Raw genomic sequence first — 19,468 nt, 5'->3', positions numbered from 1 at the left:
TAATTTAAAGTCTAGTAGAGAGAAATCACATCAACATAAAAGAAAATGTTCTATGTGTGTATGAAAGTGTATCTTATGATGCAGAATCAGCCCTGTGATTACTGCAATAACCTCTGAGCCAATATCTGTTCTCCTAGCTGTAAATTGTTCTGATAGGTAGCAACAAGTAAAACCCCACTTTCCTGTCAGTCCTGTTGCCTCTAAGTGTAAAGAATACTGTTTAATTATTGTTAATGATGCCAGTCATGGTTTTCCACAGCACAACAGCTCACACTGACAGAATAATACTCTGTAGTATGTTCAACGTTTAAGTGCATAGTCAATACATTGGTCATGTAGCAAGTATGGAGAAATTTCCTTCTGTTTATATTCCTATGTAAATCTAAATCAAAAATTTTAGTTTCCTTGAGGATTTTAATCAAAGCCACATTTATGTATGAAGCTGCTTTATGAGGTCTTTCTTAAAATCATGGCAGTTGACTCCCAATGCCTTTTTCTCACAGCACAGGAGTCTCACTGTTATATCTGACACCTCACCACTTCCTAGCCAAATAGTATGTCAGCATTGGACAATGTCAGCATTTGGACTATTGCCTCAAAACTGCCAGAGTTGTATCCTCCACAGTCATCAATGGTTATTTTGGGAGCTGTCAAAACAGGACTGGAAATGTTATGAAAGCATTTACAAACTACCAGAACCACTGAGTATTCTTCAGGTGTAGTCTGGAGCAAGGATAAGGGACAGGAGAGAGTCACCAGGCAGAGGATGTATGGAACTAGTTTTACTTTTCACTGAAAAGTACTTCCTACTTAAGGAAGTAGAAAAAAGGGAAGATTATGGATTTTTTTTTCACACCAGTATATCCACAATATTTCAGTGGTAGCTGATGAATTATTAAGACTGGTTGCTGAGGGGATGATGTGGGAGAGGAGGACTGTGGCAGGAGGGTGGAAAGGCAGCCTGGCAGCTGGGTGTGGTGTGTGTGGTGAGAGGCTGTGCCATGGGGCTGTGGGTGCCAGGCAGTGTGCAGGGCTGTGCTCTCTGGGCAAGCCATGCATGGCAGAGGGATGCCAGCAGAGGTTGGGCTTTATGGTAATTGCAGTGCTTTACCACCCTGAGAAAAAGCTCTGGCACAGTCATTTCCGGCACAAGCACTGTGGTTGTGGCTGGGGGATGGACCCCAGGAAGGAGGGATGGCTCACAATCCTCACTCACCCTCACAGCCAGACCAGAGCGGCAGCCTGTGGCAGATAGCTGGGTCCTGTTGAGCTGGGTGCTCATAACACCCACATGAATTCCAACTTCCATAAAAATCCAAATTCTTTCACATTGCACATTGTCCCTGCCCAAGGTCCTTGTGCCCCTGCAAACACATTCTACTGCAGCCAAGAGCTCTACTTGCCCCCCAACTTCTTCCATGCTGCTGGATCCATTCATAGCCCCCATTTCACTTGCTCTTCAATTTCTACCCTGTAGAGCTGTCCCTTGACCCATCCTTTGGGTTTGTTGTACCTCTTTCTTTTTGTGTGAGTGATACCTTCCACCACAGTGTCACAGATACAACCTTTGAAAAGCAACCCCCTCACAAGTGATGTTTAGCAACTGCTTTTAGATGCAGAGTGGGAGGTGAGATCTGTACATTCCCTATCACCACAACAGGAGGCACTTGCTAGGGTGGGATGAAATCCCTTATGTCCTCTAGTGATTAGATACCAGATATTAGTGTTTAAGTGCTTGTGAAGAGCTCTTTAACAGAGAAGATAGGATGGTAAGAAGGAAAATAATGTCACCTTTCCAATAACCTTCTCTATATTTGGACTCTGTCTTTGATAGAAGCTGAATCATAAACTACTTTCCTCTCTGACAGACAATTCAGAACATGCTAATAATACTATCTGCAGGTGATAATAGTGGATGACTGAATCAGAAAGCATGGAAGGTGCTAGAGAAGAAGGCAGAGGCTATAAAAAGTTTGTTTGCTATCACATTGTCAAGTGAATCCACAGAATGCAGAGTTCTGCTTTCTTGCCACATCCAAAACCAGAAAGGAAATGCTTAAAAGATTTGTGTGCATAATGGGCATGGGCCAGGTTTTCTCACAGAGATCACTGGGACTGAAAGCCAGTGATTCCTGCTCACAAAAGAAAGACAAGAGAAGAGTGGAGCTGGGACCTGGGTTCCCAGCCCTACATATGCACATATGGTAAAGAACTATAGCACCAAGGGTTGCAGCACAGGATGCCAGTCCCAAACAATTTGCTTTAATTTATCATTATTATTTATCTGTATTACTTTATAACCTCACAGTCCTAGCTGGACACAAAAACTACACTGCCCTCTCCATGAAATCTTACATTTTAGGGGGGCTTAGCTTGTAAACTAGGTCAGGATGAAGAAACTTTTGGATGGAGCTCTGGAAGCTGTCTCTCCCTGAGTCATCCACCATAATTTTTTGGCCTCCTGTGAGGAAAATGCTATGTTTTCCTACCATGTGGGTGCATAGATGCTCCCACAGCATGACAGGAAGTACCTGCATTTTGGTCAGAGTAAGGGCATAGCTGGTCTTATTACAGGAAGTACTTGCCAAGACAATGGGCTGTGCACGCAACTTTCATCACACACAATTGCTCATAAACATAGTCCATGATGGAGAGTGATTGCACTTGGTCACACAATAGACACAGGTCTGCTGAGGCCAGGCCCTGGCACTCCTATCCTGTATAGAGGACATTGTATGGAGAAAAAGTTTAACATGAAACAACACTCAGGAGTACGATGGCTTCAAGTGACTATCAGCTGTATTTTGTCAAAATTTTGAAAACTTTGTGGCAAAGGAGAGTGTTAAGAAAGGACATTTTTTTAAATTTATTTATTTTTTATTACTTTGTACTTTAGGGCTTTTTTAGTTTCTTGGAGAAAATGGATGTCTAAAGACTGACAGAGCAAATATCAGACCTAAAACACAGAAAAAAATTAATGAACACTTGGTATAAGTTGTTTAAATATTTGGTTACAGGAAAGGAAATTTCAACTCACTGTCTTTCAGTCTGAGTTCTTGCAAAAATCCTTATACCTTTGTTGTGTTACGTTGTAGGCTATTAAGAAGTACTGTATTCTCTCTTGATCAGTTCATGTCATTCCTTAATTATCTTAACACCTTTCAGCCAGTGCTTTTCCTCTGTTTTTTTTCCACTACAAAAGTGTGTGTACTTATTGGTCCAATACATCACCAAGACAGATGTCCATGCAGCATGAACTTTATTTATAAAGACATAAATGTCACACTTTCTTAAAAAAAGTTTAAATTAACTAATCAACTGATGAAAACTAAATAGTAATACTATTTACATAGGCCAATGCTCACCTTCCTTCACAAAACTTAAAGTGAATTCTCACTCTGAAACATGAACAATAAAATATAGAAGCACACTGATTGCCAGCAGTTTCCTTGTAGATAGCAATCCACATCTCTTACAGAATTCACAACTTACAGAACTTATATTTTCTCTGTAAATTAACCTAGATTAGCTCTTTGGCACAGTCATACCAATGCCTGCATTTCAAGGCCAGTGCTGTAACAGACTCAGCCAGATGAATGGCATTTCATCTGTATAAAGCCAATGATCCCTCATTGGTATATCCAGAAAAAAAGGCCTGCCCAAATATTAGATACCCTCTGACAATGTCTATACTCATCCTTCCTATACCTTGTCTGAGTGACATTAACACTGATTCCATAAAGACAAACAGGAAGCTTGCAGCTTAGACAGCATTCCCAAACACCTAGACAAAGACAGTGACCACTGATTTAACATTTAAAGCGTACGAAATGCCTGGTGCTGTTCAAAAACACGTTTTTAGATTTTCACCTGAATTTCTCAGCATTGTAATCTCCATTTTCTCACTCCTTTGAAGCACCTTGGCAAGAAAATATCCCCAGAAAGTGTATTGGGAGCATTTTAGAACCATTTCATAGGCTTTCCTGAGTGCACTTGCCTCAGCTTGAAGTCTACAGCCAGTCTACAATTTAGTCACAAAACATCACTATTCTAGAAATAAATCGCTTACAGGTCAGTCCCACCATTTCCTCTCTTCAGTTATTCAAGTTAGTAACAGTTTCAGGTTTAAATGTTCAGATTTCATTTTACCATCTACCTTGTTAACTCTCTTCCTTATGCTAATAAAACCAGACATATAATTAGTCTTCTACTCCAACAGTCCTGCAAGGTAAAACTATCCAGTGTGGCACTTATTCTAAAAATTAAAGCTTTAAATGAGTTCCTACTGTTAAAGAACTATACTTTACAAATCTTCATATAAAAAGTCTACCTGGATCAGTCAGAAGCAGTGTACTACAGAACTGTACTAACTCCTGTTGCCCTCTGCCGACTGTTTGATAAATAAGACTTGTAAACCAGAACCTGCTTCTAAATTTATATTTCCTATTTCTGTAATGTGCAAAAAGTTTCCTAAACCTTTTCTTTATGAACTTGCACGTGGTCTTCTTTGTCACAGGAGAAGTGCACTCATTGAGCTCTCTTCTGCTATGAAATGCTTTCCACCATGTAAGTCTCTGTGTCTCTATCAGGAATTAGGGATGACTTCCATCAGAACGTTAAATTAGAAAAGTCACGTCAATGTTTGTAAATATGATCTTAAACTGTCTGATTAAACATCATTCTAATAAACAACAGAAAACAGTCCTGTTTCTGTTCAGAAAGCAGAGCCTCTCAAAAGTAATTTCATGAGATGGTGGCAATTAGGGTCTTGTGTCATTCAGGAAATGTGTCTCTTTTCAATTAAATATGTCGTCCAGTCAGGAAGAAAAGTGGTCTGTCCTCTTTGGCATTGGCAGTCTGGAATTCGTCCCGCAGGCGGAACTGCCATTCGTCTTCCAGCTCCAACCGGACAACAGTCTGGCGGAGAGAATTGCGATCCTGGCAAATCACACACAGGGTGGCACCTGGGCAAACAGTTCAAAAGAAACTCACGTGAGTATCCCCTTTGTTCTCAGATCATCCACCTCCCACCACCCTGCATGGAGAATTCTACTCCAGAAGTTATAAATGGGCTTGGGAGAAAATTAAGCCACTTAGGTAGGACTTGAGGAGAGCTATGTTCAGCCTATTGTCAGGATCTTCTTGTGTAACTTGAGGTACTTCATAATCATCTAGTAAACAGGACTAGAAGCACTTTCCATGATCCTTAGGGTAGGAAAAGTAAAACTGGCAGGTCTAAGGAGGTCATGATGGGTCCTGACAGCAAACCAGATAAAAGCCCTACATCCATTCCTGTTGTAGCCCTCCTGATCATTACCTTTGTTTCACCAAACCCTCAGGCAGCAAAACCCACATGGCAATCACTGTGATGGCTGACTAAGCTCTTTGTGCTTTGCTGCCCAGAAATGGTCTAAATGTGTCTTTAATACTAATCACAAATTTTAGTGGTTTTTGGATTGGTAAACTCATGTGCTGGCAAAAAAGAATCTGGTCTATGTGGCTACAGACACAAGAAAATCCAGAACGCCAAACTAAAAAAATCATACTTCAGTAAGCAATGCCAAGTGTCCTGTCTGGCATGCTGATAACCACTTTAACTTGCATTCATTGCTTCTGAGAAAAGTCCTCCTTTAAGAGAAAATAATTACCTCACCAGCATACAGTAATCTAAATGAGAAATGGTGAGGTAAGTGGTAATACCCAAGACCAAAAAAAATCTGTGAATATAATAAAAAGAAAAAGACATGGTGTTTAATTCTTATGTGACAGGTTAGAAAATGAAAAACTGCCAGGGGAGATGGAGAAATCCCAAAGCAAACACACTTTATGCTACGTGATATAAAAATTGACTGGTTTATGCAAAATCAGACTGACTGGTAGCCTCTGTTTTAGCTGCAATGAAGAACACAGCAGTTTATAACAACTCTGCCAGTTTCAAGAGGCACTAACCATGGTGCTCTTCTCCCAGTGACAGTTATAGCTGAGAGAAACAAATTCCCAGAGCACCAAATGCCTAAGATAGCAGCAGAAGGATTCAAAAGGAGTTTGCAATGTGACTGTCTATAACACAAGTGGAAGTTGTCTCCACTGCTATACACTATCATAAGGTTTACATGGAAAACCTGGGTATCAGGAATGAATCTTAAATAAGCCAGTTTCTATTTCTAAAAACAGAAAATAGATTTTGATAGAGGCTTGTCAATCACCCATTTTCTATTGAAATTTAGAAAAGCTTCAAGAACACAGTAGGCAAATGCTTCATGCATAAATCTTCAACACTCAGTTTTCAAACAGAATAAGGAGTTGTGCACATACTTTAGTCACGGTGATATGGATCTAACATTCCATCCCACTTAGAAATCTGCAGAACTTATAGCACTGCTATATATCAGTTTAGTACAGTGCAGTGCCAGCATGATCAAGCATCGAAGTTGGGTGGGACACATAAAGACAAATATGAATACATGCATATACATATATATGCATATATATTAAATAAATATGATACATTTAAAACAGAGATAAAATAGATTTGCCTCACATTCTCTGAGACCATGTCACCTAATTCTTTGTAATAAAATTATTGCAGCTCACCTTTAAGAAAATGAAACTTCTTCAAAAAGCTAGCTACAACAAAGGAGTCACAGAGGTACAGCAGGAGACCACTGAATGTCAAACCAGAGGAACTGATATTCAGAGAATGAGGCCGAGAACTCACGTAGCAAACTGCAATCTGATTGAGAGGGTGGAAAAAAATTAACGTCTTTAGAGCTTCCATATGAAGCTTCCAGTATCTGCACTTGATTCAAATTCAGACTTTCTTTCCAACTCCAAATATTGTGAGCTTTATAGTTCCTTCCAAAACATAGCACTACTTGTTAACAATATACATAAGCACAATTCATAATTATGCACTGTTACTACTCATTATTATTATAATCATGAGGCTTAGATGTGATAGAGTGTGAAACAGTAACTCCCCACAACCACAATGCTGTGACCTGCCCAGCACATTTTATTTATATGTGAGTAAATATAATAATTCTACATTCTGGAAAAGGACCCTTAGAAATTCCAAATTTCATTTACATTACAATAGGATTACTCAAGTTAGTAGAGTTATGCATATACATGAATTTATGAGGTTTCCTCTTGCCTAGTTTGTTTTTATGGCTACTCCTGAAATCCACTAGGAACGGGAATATTTACAGCACTCTTTCTGGATTTATAAATTCAGATTAAGGGAATCTTCTGCACATGGCTTTGTTTCAAAAGTGCCACTGTACTCATACTCATCTGGCATGGATCAGCATGATTGAGTGGAGAAGGAAGGCTGAACCTCAGTAGCTAAGACTCTGTACCAAGTATGCCTAATCCATATTCCTTCAATCCTGTTGCATCATATTACAGTTCAGGCAGCAATTCCAGAATGAAATTGAAATCATTTCATGTGCTTAATGGGTTGGAGTTGAAAGGATGCAATGGATGAAGACAGTAACTGTACAATGCCCTCCCACAAAGCTTGTTTTTCCAAACATGGTGGAAACAAAAGTCTAAGAACCCAAAATGTTGTGGGAGCAGCATACATAGGAAGGTTATTACACACCTCTTTGGAAGAGAAGTTCAGTAAACCCAGAAAACTGAATTTAATTTGGTATTCAGTGAAGAGATAAAATCAGTCCCCTCTCTCCTGAACCACATCACCCTAGTACCAAATTTCTACTGACATATTTGAGTTGAAGTACAACCTTAGATCCAGACTCATCAGAGAGAGCCAACAGCTCCTGAGACTTAATGTCAGCTTCTCCCATTCCCACTGGATGTCTAGTATTTTATTCTCTGCCTCAGCTTATCAGTCTGAAGTGAACTAAAACATCTGTATATTTGAAGTGCTTTCTAAGGGTTATCTAGTATTTGTAAAACCCTCTTGTGGAAGAAATTTTCTGTAGGAAGAGCCAAATTATAGCAGATTGAGAAAACACTTCACAGACTATATTAGTATTTTTAGGACAATTCTGGGATTTCTCTCCATGTACTTTAGTTGAAGCCTCTGACAATATCTCTATGGGACTAAGAATTCAATTTTAACATTATAGGAATGTACCTGATTCTTCAAAGGCTGTGTAACTATTATCATGGAATACATCAATAACCCATCCAAAACAGAGCCTATGCATTTCTAGAGCTACTTGCAGATTGTTTTTTTCAGTACCTGTGGTCCTAAGTTAAGGTAACAGTCCACAGATAGCACTGGATGGCTATAATTCTTCAGTGAGAGAGGGAAGAAGCGATGGCTGTGATACTGGAGATACTTTTCAAGAAGCAACTGAGCAGGTGCTGCCAAGAAGGTGTGCTTGCTGTCGGGAGCACAGATGTACTGAGCAGGGGAGATTGAAACTGGAGTGTCAGATACCTGTGAGGAAAAAATATTTCTCATACAGATCAGTCTTAATCAATCAAGTTGTACTTATGTGAATTCTGGTTTGTATGAAATACATCTCTACCCTACAAGTCTAAGTTTTACATAAGAAGAAAAGTTATTCAGCAAAAAATATCTGCTACCAAAACAGTTTCAGTTTCATAAAATTATATTTGTGTTTAGAGTCTTTGAGGTTTCTTCTTTGAACTCAAAGTACTCCTACATATGAATTGACATGAAGATGAGCAATTCTACAGCTGTAGATAAAATCCACATAGTGAATGGTTACTTGGATTGCAAAGAGACACTTTACATGTTTTTTTTAAGTTTTGAAGGAAAACTATAAAGTAAAGTTGCATTTATGACAAGAATATTGTGGATTTCAGAAATAAATAACTAAAAAAAGCCCCACATGGAAGGCATACCCCATTACTGGCAATAGATGATGCACCAAAATACTTCAGTTCTCCTAGATAAAAAAGAAAAAAAAGGAAAACAGAATTTTAACAACAGTGCAAGAGAGGTCTCAGTTCCCACCTTAGACTTTATGTGGAAGGATCGTTGTCCTCCTACTGCAATTTGCTTTTTCATGACATTGAAATGGTTGAACCGACAGATGAGAAGGCCAGCACTGTGGACACGCAAGTTGAAGTCAACATCATCACATGTAAATCTGGAAAGAAAAAATCATAGCAGGTCAGAGGAATGTTCCTCATCACACACTGACAAATACAAGCACTCAGAGCCTTTGATCAGCACCATAGAAAGGATAGGTATCAAACATACTGACCCTCCACCAGTGCCTATCAGTAAGGGAAAGGGGCTTCAGCTTTCTAGCTATAAATTAGGCTAGAATCAGTTTCAGAAGACCAGAATGAGGGAGGAAAGCACTTAGGAAGGGAAAGGACCAAAAGCATAAAGTGGAAAGGCAGTAAATTGCTAAGGAAAATACTCAGGAGTTAAAACTTTTTTTTTTTTTTTTTTGCCTTTTACTACAATAATGGAGTCTTAAGAAATTGCTACATACATTACTACCCCAAATATGGTCAAGGAAATTTATTCCTTTTATTTCCAAGGAAATGGATGAGGCCTTACATTTGATTTATCAAATGTACAGAAGTATCTGACTACTCATTTTCCCCTCAAAATATGAATAGCTAGCAATTTTTTCAATGTTCCTCTACAGAACCAATGTAATTTTATTTTAGAAATGAAGACTATTTGAAGGCAGGGAGTCTTTATACAAGAGAACTGCTGAGACAAGGAAAAAATTAAGCAGAATGAGGCCAAATATCCCTGAGCTAAATTTGACCCATTTTAAAAATATGAGGGAACAGAATATAAGGGAAACTTCTAAAGCTGACTAAATTCAAATACTGTCATCTCTGGAAAATTCAGACACAGTTCTCCATTTTGAATATATTTATTACAAAGGAAACAGGATGATGTGGAGAACCACTGGATTGACATCCAGGGCTTGAATTTAAGCAAACTGATCAATCAGTGCAACAGTCAACATCAGTGAGAAACATGGCATTCAATTATAGGTTTTTAAAGTTTTGTCTTTGATCTTAGCAATATCCACATGGTTACTTGATATCCCTGACTGTCACTGTCTCTGGGTTTTAAAATGTACCTTTTTCCTTGCCCAGGCTTGGAATGCTATACAATACTTCACATTCAGCAGTACCCACACAGGAACAATGAACCTCATGGGGTTCAAACACAGAGACAGAAAAGGGGTGGTGTGATGTGACATTCCTGACATTGTAACATTGTTGCTTGTACTCATATAATTTTGCTTTATTGTCACTGTCTCCATTTGCCCATCATACATAAGGTAACATGCTCAGGCAGCCTGGGAGCACAGTCCTCTACTAGGAGATGCACAGGGGTAAATTTGTTCTTTTAAGATGTCAATAGAAAATTGACAATAGAAATATAGATCATCTGTTTATTCACAGAATAATGAATGCAGAATGCTTCCCTGCAGTTATAAGTGAGCTTGGACCTCAAAAGATATCTTCCTGAGTTAGCAGAGTTCTTCTGAAAAGCACAGTGACTGATGTTCAGTTACCTAAGTGTAGCTGTGTAGAGCCATTTTTATTACCTGGGCTATCCCATCCAGCTTACAGAAAAGCACCCATTTCATGTCACACCTGCCAGCCCCATATGGATGTCTTCCATATTCTAAGGCACTGAAAGGCCAGTTTCAGACAAGTGAATCCCACCTCTACTGATATATGTGCACTTCATTCTGCTGTAATAAATGCATGTCCCTCAGAAATGGGGGAAACCCACAGTTTATTTCACACAGATCAGTGAAGTTCTGTGAGACTATGAACCAGTTCTGTTAACTGTGGTAATGCTGTGCATGACAAAATTGTAATCTGATATATCCTAAGTGGGACAATAACTGAAAAATGGGATTTCTGAGACAGCTGAATGTGAGAAACAACCACCAATGTGAAGAAGACTTATTTATTCTTTTCTTCTGATTACCCTGATGAGCACACATGGTATGCTGCAGTGTTGTGATACTCAGCGTAAAAAGCCCAGATATATTTATCAGAACGAGATTTGGTTATGCACCATCCATACATTCCTGTTTCCTTTGGAAGGGAGAGCAGTTAGGCAGACAAGAAGGGAAGCACATTATTTACCAAAGGCCACTTGGAGTAGACCAGTACTGCAAAGTACACTGCTGTCTGTGTCTATCCTGTCACTTAGTTATCACTGTTTTATTTGGAACTTTAGAAATTAAAGACTTTTTCCAACTTCTGGCATCCTGGGAAGGATTTGAATCACCAGTAAGACAACAAAATCTGCCTGTATGCCATTCACAACCTCCCTAAAAAAAACAAGAGCTTTGGTAAAACTTCCTTTATTTGGTTCATCACCTCTGCTGAAAAGTGCTACCGATTCACTTACCTGTTCTGATTGTACTGTACATTCTGTGTCAGATCCACATTCAGCATAAGGAAGTCATGCACATGGCAGCAGGAAAACGGTTCCTTGATCTCAGCACTATTTGTTTTACTGGACCATTTCCTCATTCCAATTAGGGCATAATGAGTGACATTGGGAGTTGCTTCAATGTGTTGCAGAATTTGCTTCAGGGAAACATTCCTTTCAGTCCATGTATAGTCACTACAATAATTATGAAAATGTGTTAATTTTAAAATATATAGGGAACACTCAGAATCTCTTTCAGCTGAAGAGCAATTCTCAACAGTTGGAAGTTGTTATGACTTTCAGATAGATAACTTCAGTGTTGTCTTACTTTACTGTATTTTTTTTTTTGTCTCTCACTATAGTTAAAATTAACTAGTGCTTATGTGGTGGGGACTGGTATGACAGATCTGAAAGTCTAGATCTCTCAAAATATTCACTCAGATATGTAAACTTTTAAAGTTACCTAGATATTATTCCAATGAATCTTGAAGAGTTGTTGACTTGTGCCATAACTTAAGCACAAAGTATTAAGATTCTTCTAGCCCACCCCTAGAGTATATAAATCTCAGTTTTCATTGAGTGTCATTCTCTCTGAAAGTTTGCTGTAAATTCTGCATAGTCTGTTCATGGAATAGCTAAAAATATCTAGCACAAACAATATTCTAAAGCAATGAAAACAAAAATGCTAGTTCAGGGATTTGGGGAACTCATAAAGGAGACACACAGACTGGGACTGCCAAAAAAGCCAAAGGAAATCAGTTACACAACTTACACAGAACTGTCATTTAGCTTCCCTAGAAAAATCTGGTGAAAAATGGACATGTTGTCCAGTGTATCAGGGAGTGTTTACAGAGTCTGAAATCTGCAGTCCAAGTAACTCTAGCTTCAACAGCAACGGCTGCAGGGCACATAAATCCTTAGGGGACAGGAATGAAAAACAGGCACTACACTATGTGCCATGCAAAGACAGATACCTAGGAAAGGACTCTCCTTGGGCAAATATAATTCTCTGCTTGTACAGGGTAGAAGTTGTAGTGTAGCAAACATAATTTCAAAATTACATGCAGAGAAAGGTTAAAAGAGATGAGATGAAAAAGCATATATTACACTATTTACCTTTTCCTGTCTCCTGAACAGTCAACTTCTACTGCATTCCACATAACACAGGAGTCATCTGAAATGACAATGAAAGGCCAAATATCCTGGGGTTTTATCCCCAGCTCTTCCTGCCGATTCCGTTCAAGCTCCAGGTTATGATAAGACAACTCTTTTATCAGGAAGTGTGCAGCACCTGAAACCATGGGCATAAACCACCAGATTAAAAATAGGGGCAGAAACTGTTTGCTTTGAACTCAGAAGCCTTTTGAAGTGAATATTTCTGCACAGACAAGAGTATAAATCATTCTGAACATTTTAACCCCACCACTATCCAGAGCCAACTTGCTTTGTCACTTGCCAAGCAAGTGACTTAAAGAACCACATTGGCAAGGATGAAAAATGAGGCCTGACTTCTCTGGTAAAGATTTTCTAGTGTCTTAAGGATTTAGTGACTAGTTCTCTTCATGTGACAATATTAGCATCTCTTAATGCAAAGAGTTAGAGATGTTGACTGAACATCCAGCTTTCCAGTGAACACTGGAAACTGTCCCTGATGATCATCTACTCTGAATGTTTGTCACTACTGCTGTATATAAGTTATTCCAACAGCACAAGCAAAGGGTTGATTATTTCACAGATGTTACATCAGCAGAACCTTCCTGAGGGATGTACCCAACCAGAGCATCACTGCCCATGCAAATAGTGCACAACTTATTTCCACAAGGAAACAGAGTCAGTAACTCCATCTGAGTTTAACACCCTCAGCTTCTTTCAAAGACAATAGAAGAGTTAAGTATTTCTAGGGTGCAACTCAATAAGCTTGTTCTAGGTGTCCTGGATTAAGAGAAGTGTGTCTTCAGCTGTGACACACTGTCCTCAGAGGGAATCCAGATCACCAGATCAGACATCCTAGCTGCAGGCTGTGGGTCTACATTTCACTGTCAAATAACAACACCTAAGGACCCAAGCTGTGTGTCCACGTTTTTTAGAACCTTTTGTTATGCTTACCTACTCCAGCACTGTTGAAAATGCTTGGAAGAACAAGCATGATGTGGTTGGGCCAATACTTCTTATATATGGCCATTTCATACTCCTTGACAACTAAAACATGCAAATGACTGGCTCCATCCATTGCATGATATAAATTGAAAAGTCCATGTTCATGACGGCCAGTGGTAGGAGTAAAAGTGGGGCTTTTTATGTAATCTTCACTCTGTAGGTAAAAAGAAGTGTGAGCTTCTGTATTAATCCAGAGAGAAAAAGGAGCAATAGATTCTTCAGGGGAATAAATCAGATCCACTAACACTAGACAAACTGACACATTTTAAACTTACTTGATAGGAAAATAAACAACTTTTATAAGAATTGGAAAAAAGAAAACTCTATCATTTAGCTTATTTGACCGATGAGAGTGTGGTGGAATGGACAGGACTGTTAACCTTGGCCTGCCAAGTGCAGAGGTACCTTGAGGATAGATCTGGAAGAGGATTTAGGTCCATATGATATAGGACTGTAAGAAACACCTTACTCCAAAACTACAGTAAACTCTTCTGACTGGAGCAAGGGAATAGAAAAAGAAGCAAAGGGGCAATAGTCCTTAAATGTCAAAGCCTCAAACCAGTGGCAGAAGCAAGAAAAGAATCCACAAGGACCCAGTGCACAGTTCTGACCATGTAGGCAAGCACAAGTTTACTAGGTGAGGGAGAGCAGGAGATGTAATTCTTACACTGCTGTTGTGTTGCTGTCTTGGTTCTTCTATTTAAAACTTGAAGTAGAGGGTGATATTGATTTATTACTGTTTATTGGAAGCAGCTTATTTTCTCCAGGATAGAAGTGCTTCTGCTGTTCCACAAACTGCTTCAATACTCCAAGCAGTGTGGCCTGAGCAAGGCACAGCTTCACCTTAGACATGGGTATCAGGAATCTCTGTAAAGGTCAACATGTCTGCACCAGTGTGGCCTCACCTTGAATATTGTGTGCAGTTTTGGGCATCACAATATAAGAAAAATATTAGACTATTAGAGACTGTCCAAAGGAGGGCAGCAAAGATGGTGAAGGGCCATGAGGGGAAGCTGAGTGTGAGGAGTGGCTGAGGTCATTTGGTCTGTTCAGCCTGGAGGAGACTGAGGGCAGATCCCACTGCAGTTACAACTTCCTCGTAAGGGGAAGAGGAAGGGCAGGCACTGATCTCTTCTCTGTGGTGAGCAGGGACAGGACCCAAGTAAATGGCCTGAAGTCAGGGGTGATTTAGGTTGGATATCAGGAAAAGATTCTTCCCCCAGACGGTGGTTGGGCACTGGAACAGGCTCCCCAGGGAAGTGGTCACAGCACCAGCCTGAACAGAGCTCAAGAAGTGTTAGGACAATGCTCTCAGTCACAGGGTGTGACTCCATAATCAAAGACCTTTTGTCACAGATAAGACTGTTTATACCAAAGGATCAACCTTGAGGATGAGCAAAAGGTAGAGCTTTTTGGTGTCTCAGCAATTTTTTTTCATGTATCCCTTTCTGGGAGAAAATACAAGCTTAGCATAAGGACATCTTCATTATCTCTTGACAGTAGGAACAGCAGTACAGAGAATACTAATTCAAGAAATTTTGAAATTGGTGGTATCTCTCTCCTATATATGGCCATAAATATAAATAAAAATAATCCAGCTACCTTATCTGTGACTAGCGGTAGCCTCATACTTTCCAACTGTCTTCCTGGTTGGCTAAAGACAAAATGATGCTCCTTTGATTTTGGAATGATAAAATGCAGCTGTATCTCTTCTCCCAGCATAGAATAGGAAAAGGCAAATGCATGCAGAGTGGACTCATAAATCTAAGGATGGGAAAAAAATAGGATCATTTCAGTTAATGTCAAACCACAAGGTCTCAGTGTAGTTTATATACATTTACAACATTGCTAAACAGATTACAGTCACTTACTGTATGACATTAGATTTAACTTCATTATTCGTAAGTGTTAAGCAATATTCCCTAAGCTAGAGCTTACACTAAAAAAATACCGATTAAAGTGTTCCCTCTTTTGAAACCGTTGTTTCAGTTTCATCTTGCAGATAGTACCAATACTTACAGGCCCCTCCTGGCTTTCAGAAATATTGGCACATAAAAAATAGTATTTGCATTGCTGACACTTTCTTCCTCACATTATAATAGGCAACAAATTAGAGGGTTATTCTGAGTAAAAGCAAGTTGTATACCACAGATAGACTACTCTGTGCTGGACTACTCCTGCATCAGAAGTAGCACCTGTTGCAGTTACTCATGTGCAAACTTTTCCACTTAAGCAAAGCCCAGTGGAAAGCTTACTGGGAAAGCAGTTTTAACTGGTAGTACACATGCAGATCACAATACTGAACAAACTCATGTAAATGACAAAAGGATCGGCCCTCTGATCTCCCCAAACTGCAGCCTAGTCAAGGCAGGTAAGCCTCAAGAAATAACAAAATCTGTAAATCAGCTGTATGTGTACATACATACAACTTCTAAGCCAATTAAAATACAGTAAATGTACACAAGCTGTGTTTGGGTTATGTGTGCTTCAGCTTCTGATCTACAGAGTAACACCTGGAAATCTTTACCTGGTACCGGGGATTGAAACCCATGTACTGATGGCACTGTTCACAGTGGTGGTAGGTATTATATGCTGCATACTTGGACAATCTCATCCTAGTTGTTTGACGGCACGTGTACATATCTTCCTGTCTCCTGCTCATTGATCTCTCTATTAAGAAAAGAAACAAATTAAATGTAACATATAGTCAAGACTAGAATATATTCTCTTGTGACAGACTGTTTCTGTCACTGAAATCAGCTTCTAGGAAAAATGGCAATATAAAACACATGCAAAACATACTATGAATTCATTCTGAGCACAGTATATTTTATAAATTGCTATGTACAGCAAAGAGAACTGCAAGGAATTATGTACAAATTTATGATTGTCATAATTCAATACAGATTATACATAAGGCTTAGATGCCTGATCATTAAAATTTTTATTGTTGCTATTACTGGTAGAATGTTTACAAAAGCAATAAATAGTAGAAAAGAGCCTCATGACATTTGCCATTCTGTGACAGACGTCACAGTAGATTATGTGAAATGAATTTGGCAATTTAATGATGTTGCTCCTTAGTGGTTACCCGTATTTTTCAAAGGATCCTTTTTGTGAGAGACTGAGGGAAGATGAGTTGTATTTTCTGCTGAAACGGACTTTGTTATTTAATCTTCCACTCAGATTTTTAGCATCAGATCAGGTTTCTCAAAGCTTTTCCTTTCATGTTAAGTTTCAAAAATCACCAAGAGTGGAGTTTTCATGATCTCTCTGGGCAACCTGCTCCGTGGTTTGACCACTGTTATTCTGCAAATATTTTTCATACAATCTAATTGTAATTTTCCATATTGCAACTTGTGTCTGTTGTCTCTTGTCCTTACGCTGTGTATCTATAATAGTTTGTTTCTATAAATTCTCAATAGAAGTTGAAGACAGCATTCAGATGCACCTGCTAGACTTCCCCAAACAAACCCAATTGAAACAAACCCAATTGACTCAAATATTCTCCATATCTTGGTGGCTTCTCACTGGCCACACTTCTCTATGTCAACATCTTTCTCATACTGGGAAGCCAAAAACTTGACAGAATACCCAGATGTGGCCTTAAGAGTTGCCATCACAGAAGAAAAATCACTTCTCTTGACCTGTTATTAGATTATTAGTAAGCCATTAACCCAGTGGAGAACTGGTGGCTCATGTTCAAATTGTTGTCAACCAGGACCATCAAGTCACCTTTAGTAAAGCTGCTGCCTATACAGCTGGCCCCAAACTTGTACAGCTGAATAAAATTATTCTATTCCAAGTGCAAGGGGCACTTTTGGTGAACTGTTCAACAGGGTCCTGTTCCTGAGGTTCCACTTCTCCAGCCTGCCAAGGGCTTTCTGAACAGCAGAGTTTCCTCCCTGCCACCCAGTCCCGTCTGTGTATGTCCAGCTGGCTAATTCAGAGGACTAATTCACACATCAATACTCCAGGAATCTAGATCTGGGTATATTCATCTCATGCTTTCCAAACCTAACCTAAAACCTAAAAAATGAACCAACAGATACTTTTAACTACAAAGCTAACTTTATGCACATAAATCATTGCATTGCTACAGAGTAGGACAACACTACTTTATAAAATCATTCAAATAGACAAACTTACTGTGGAATCAGAGCTTTTTTAATGAAAGACTATCCATATAATATTCCGTAAGTAATTCATAAGGGTCGTACTCTGGTACTTCATCTGGAAAACTTGAAATCTTTTTTCACTATTACTTAATCAAAAGCAATTCTGATATTTTGACTCTGCTTAAAACTTTAATAGGATTCTTACATTAAAAACAAATAAATACATATACATGTGCAATCAGGATTTTAAAAATTCTAACCTTCACTGTTTATAGTCTGAAGCTTTGAACAAATCAGACTTGCATCTTCATATTTTGGATCATGGATGGTGTAGTCAAAAGGCATCTTCTTAAATGACTCCAAATCTGGCCACATATCTCCAGGCTGATGGTAGTATTGATCAGATTCTTCTTTTATGTCTATGATATTTTTGAAAAATAAGAATTCAGATTTTTTAAGCTCTTTATATTGCTACAGATGGTTTTGCTGTACCTATTATTCCTGCTTTATTTTTTTCTTTCATTAGTCTGATGACACAATGTCATTATGCACCAAGAGGTAAACTTTAGCACAAATGTACCTTGTACCTCAACCTTTTAAAAATTATCTTCATGTCCAGTCTGACAGAAATACATCTGGAAACATAGAGGAGTAATACACTGTAAAAAAAGCAAGTTTGGACTAAAATTAAATATTAGAGAGCAGAAACTTCCTTCCCTCAGGTAATCTTGTGTAATAAGAAAATATGACATTGCTCCTCATGGTATAAATCTGACAAAATTTCAATGATTCCTTTTATATGCTTTACCACAAACGTTCATTCCAATTCTACACTGAAGACCAATGGCTGGATATAATTTAATATACATAAATGCTGTCAACCCCCTTCCACAAAAACCAAAAGTATGTTCTTTGCTTAAATTCTTAATGATGAATAAAATAATAAAATATTCTTAAGTATCAGCTGAAGATCACAGAAATTTTTTCTTACAGTATTTATATAATGTAAAGCTATTGCAAAGGTGAATAGGATAGAATAGGCATAGAATATACAGACAACTATATTTCAATTTAGCATAACAATTTTCTATTGTCTCCAGAATATTTTTATATCAGGAACTTACTAATGTTGATTTCTTCCTCATCATAAACATCCACTTCTGTCAGTCTAATCAGCATTCGGGACAAAATACTGAGGAACTGCAGATAGGCACCCGTTTTCCCTATCTGTAAACATATAAATTAGGAAAAAAAAAATTTGCTTTTCACCATGTTAGTTTTCCACATATCTGGAAATTGTAGCTGTGGTGAAACTGAATATTAATATTCAGCACTTGGATATCCCTGTTATTTGTATATTCCTTGGCATAAATGAAAAGCTTAATGATCAACAGTTTTATTCTCTCTGTGCAGGAGCCTAGCTGGAAAACACATTTTATATCGCAGGTCTAATTACAGGCCCACAGACAAGAATTTTCTCTCCTGATGATAACATCATAACATAGGTTCTACACAGGCAGTGAACATTTAAAAGTCACATAAGCTCATAAAATGTACAAACCCCCCCTTGAATTACCAGATAACTAAAGAATTACCCCAAGCCTTTCATTTCCATATGATTTACCAGTACACTGCCTGCTACTGAAGTACAGTCACTCTCCTGAGGAGTAAAAGTGGCAACGCATCCCTGGGAGAGCTCATGCTGGCCACTTCCACTCCTGAAGGACATGGTATGTGCAACAATGTCCTGTTTCACCTCTCATGCTGAAAACACATTATTTCCCTTCCAATATTTTAAAATTACCTTTTAAAATCCATT

The 19,468-nt window shown here is 38.6% G+C and overlaps 1 protein-coding gene across 1 annotated transcript in view; it reads right to left on the bottom strand.

Moving 5' to 3' along the window:
• Positions 1-4,423: 4,423 nt before the first annotated feature.
• Positions 4,424-19,468, bottom strand: part of GREB1 (growth regulating estrogen receptor binding 1) — an 85,122-nt gene continuing 70,077 nt past the window's right edge. The window contains exons 23-33 of the mRNA XM_053939374.1: positions 18,774-18,876; positions 17,910-18,068; positions 16,059-16,201; positions 15,134-15,295; positions 13,481-13,685; positions 12,491-12,665; positions 11,351-11,569; positions 8,957-9,092; positions 8,213-8,413; positions 6,595-6,733; positions 4,424-4,964 (exon numbers count right to left, since the gene is read on the bottom strand). Of these exons, the coding sequence (XP_053795349.1) occupies positions 4,801-4,964; positions 6,595-6,733; positions 8,213-8,413; positions 8,957-9,092; positions 11,351-11,569; positions 12,491-12,665; positions 13,481-13,685; positions 15,134-15,295; positions 16,059-16,201; positions 17,910-18,068; positions 18,774-18,876 (1,806 nt within the window). The 3' untranslated portion in view covers positions 4,424-4,800. The remainder of the gene's footprint in view (positions 4,965-6,594; positions 6,734-8,212; positions 8,414-8,956; positions 9,093-11,350; positions 11,570-12,490; positions 12,666-13,480; positions 13,686-15,133; positions 15,296-16,058; positions 16,202-17,909; positions 18,069-18,773; positions 18,877-19,468) is intronic.

The sequence above is a fragment of the Vidua chalybeata genome, chromosome 3, assembly GCF_026979565.1.
Source record: "Vidua chalybeata isolate OUT-0048 chromosome 3, bVidCha1 merged haplotype, whole genome shotgun sequence".
NCBI lineage: Eukaryota > Metazoa > Chordata > Aves > Passeriformes > Viduidae > Vidua > Vidua chalybeata.
Note: the sequence above shows the minus strand (reverse complement) of the source record. Positions and strands in the feature narration are given on the sequence as shown.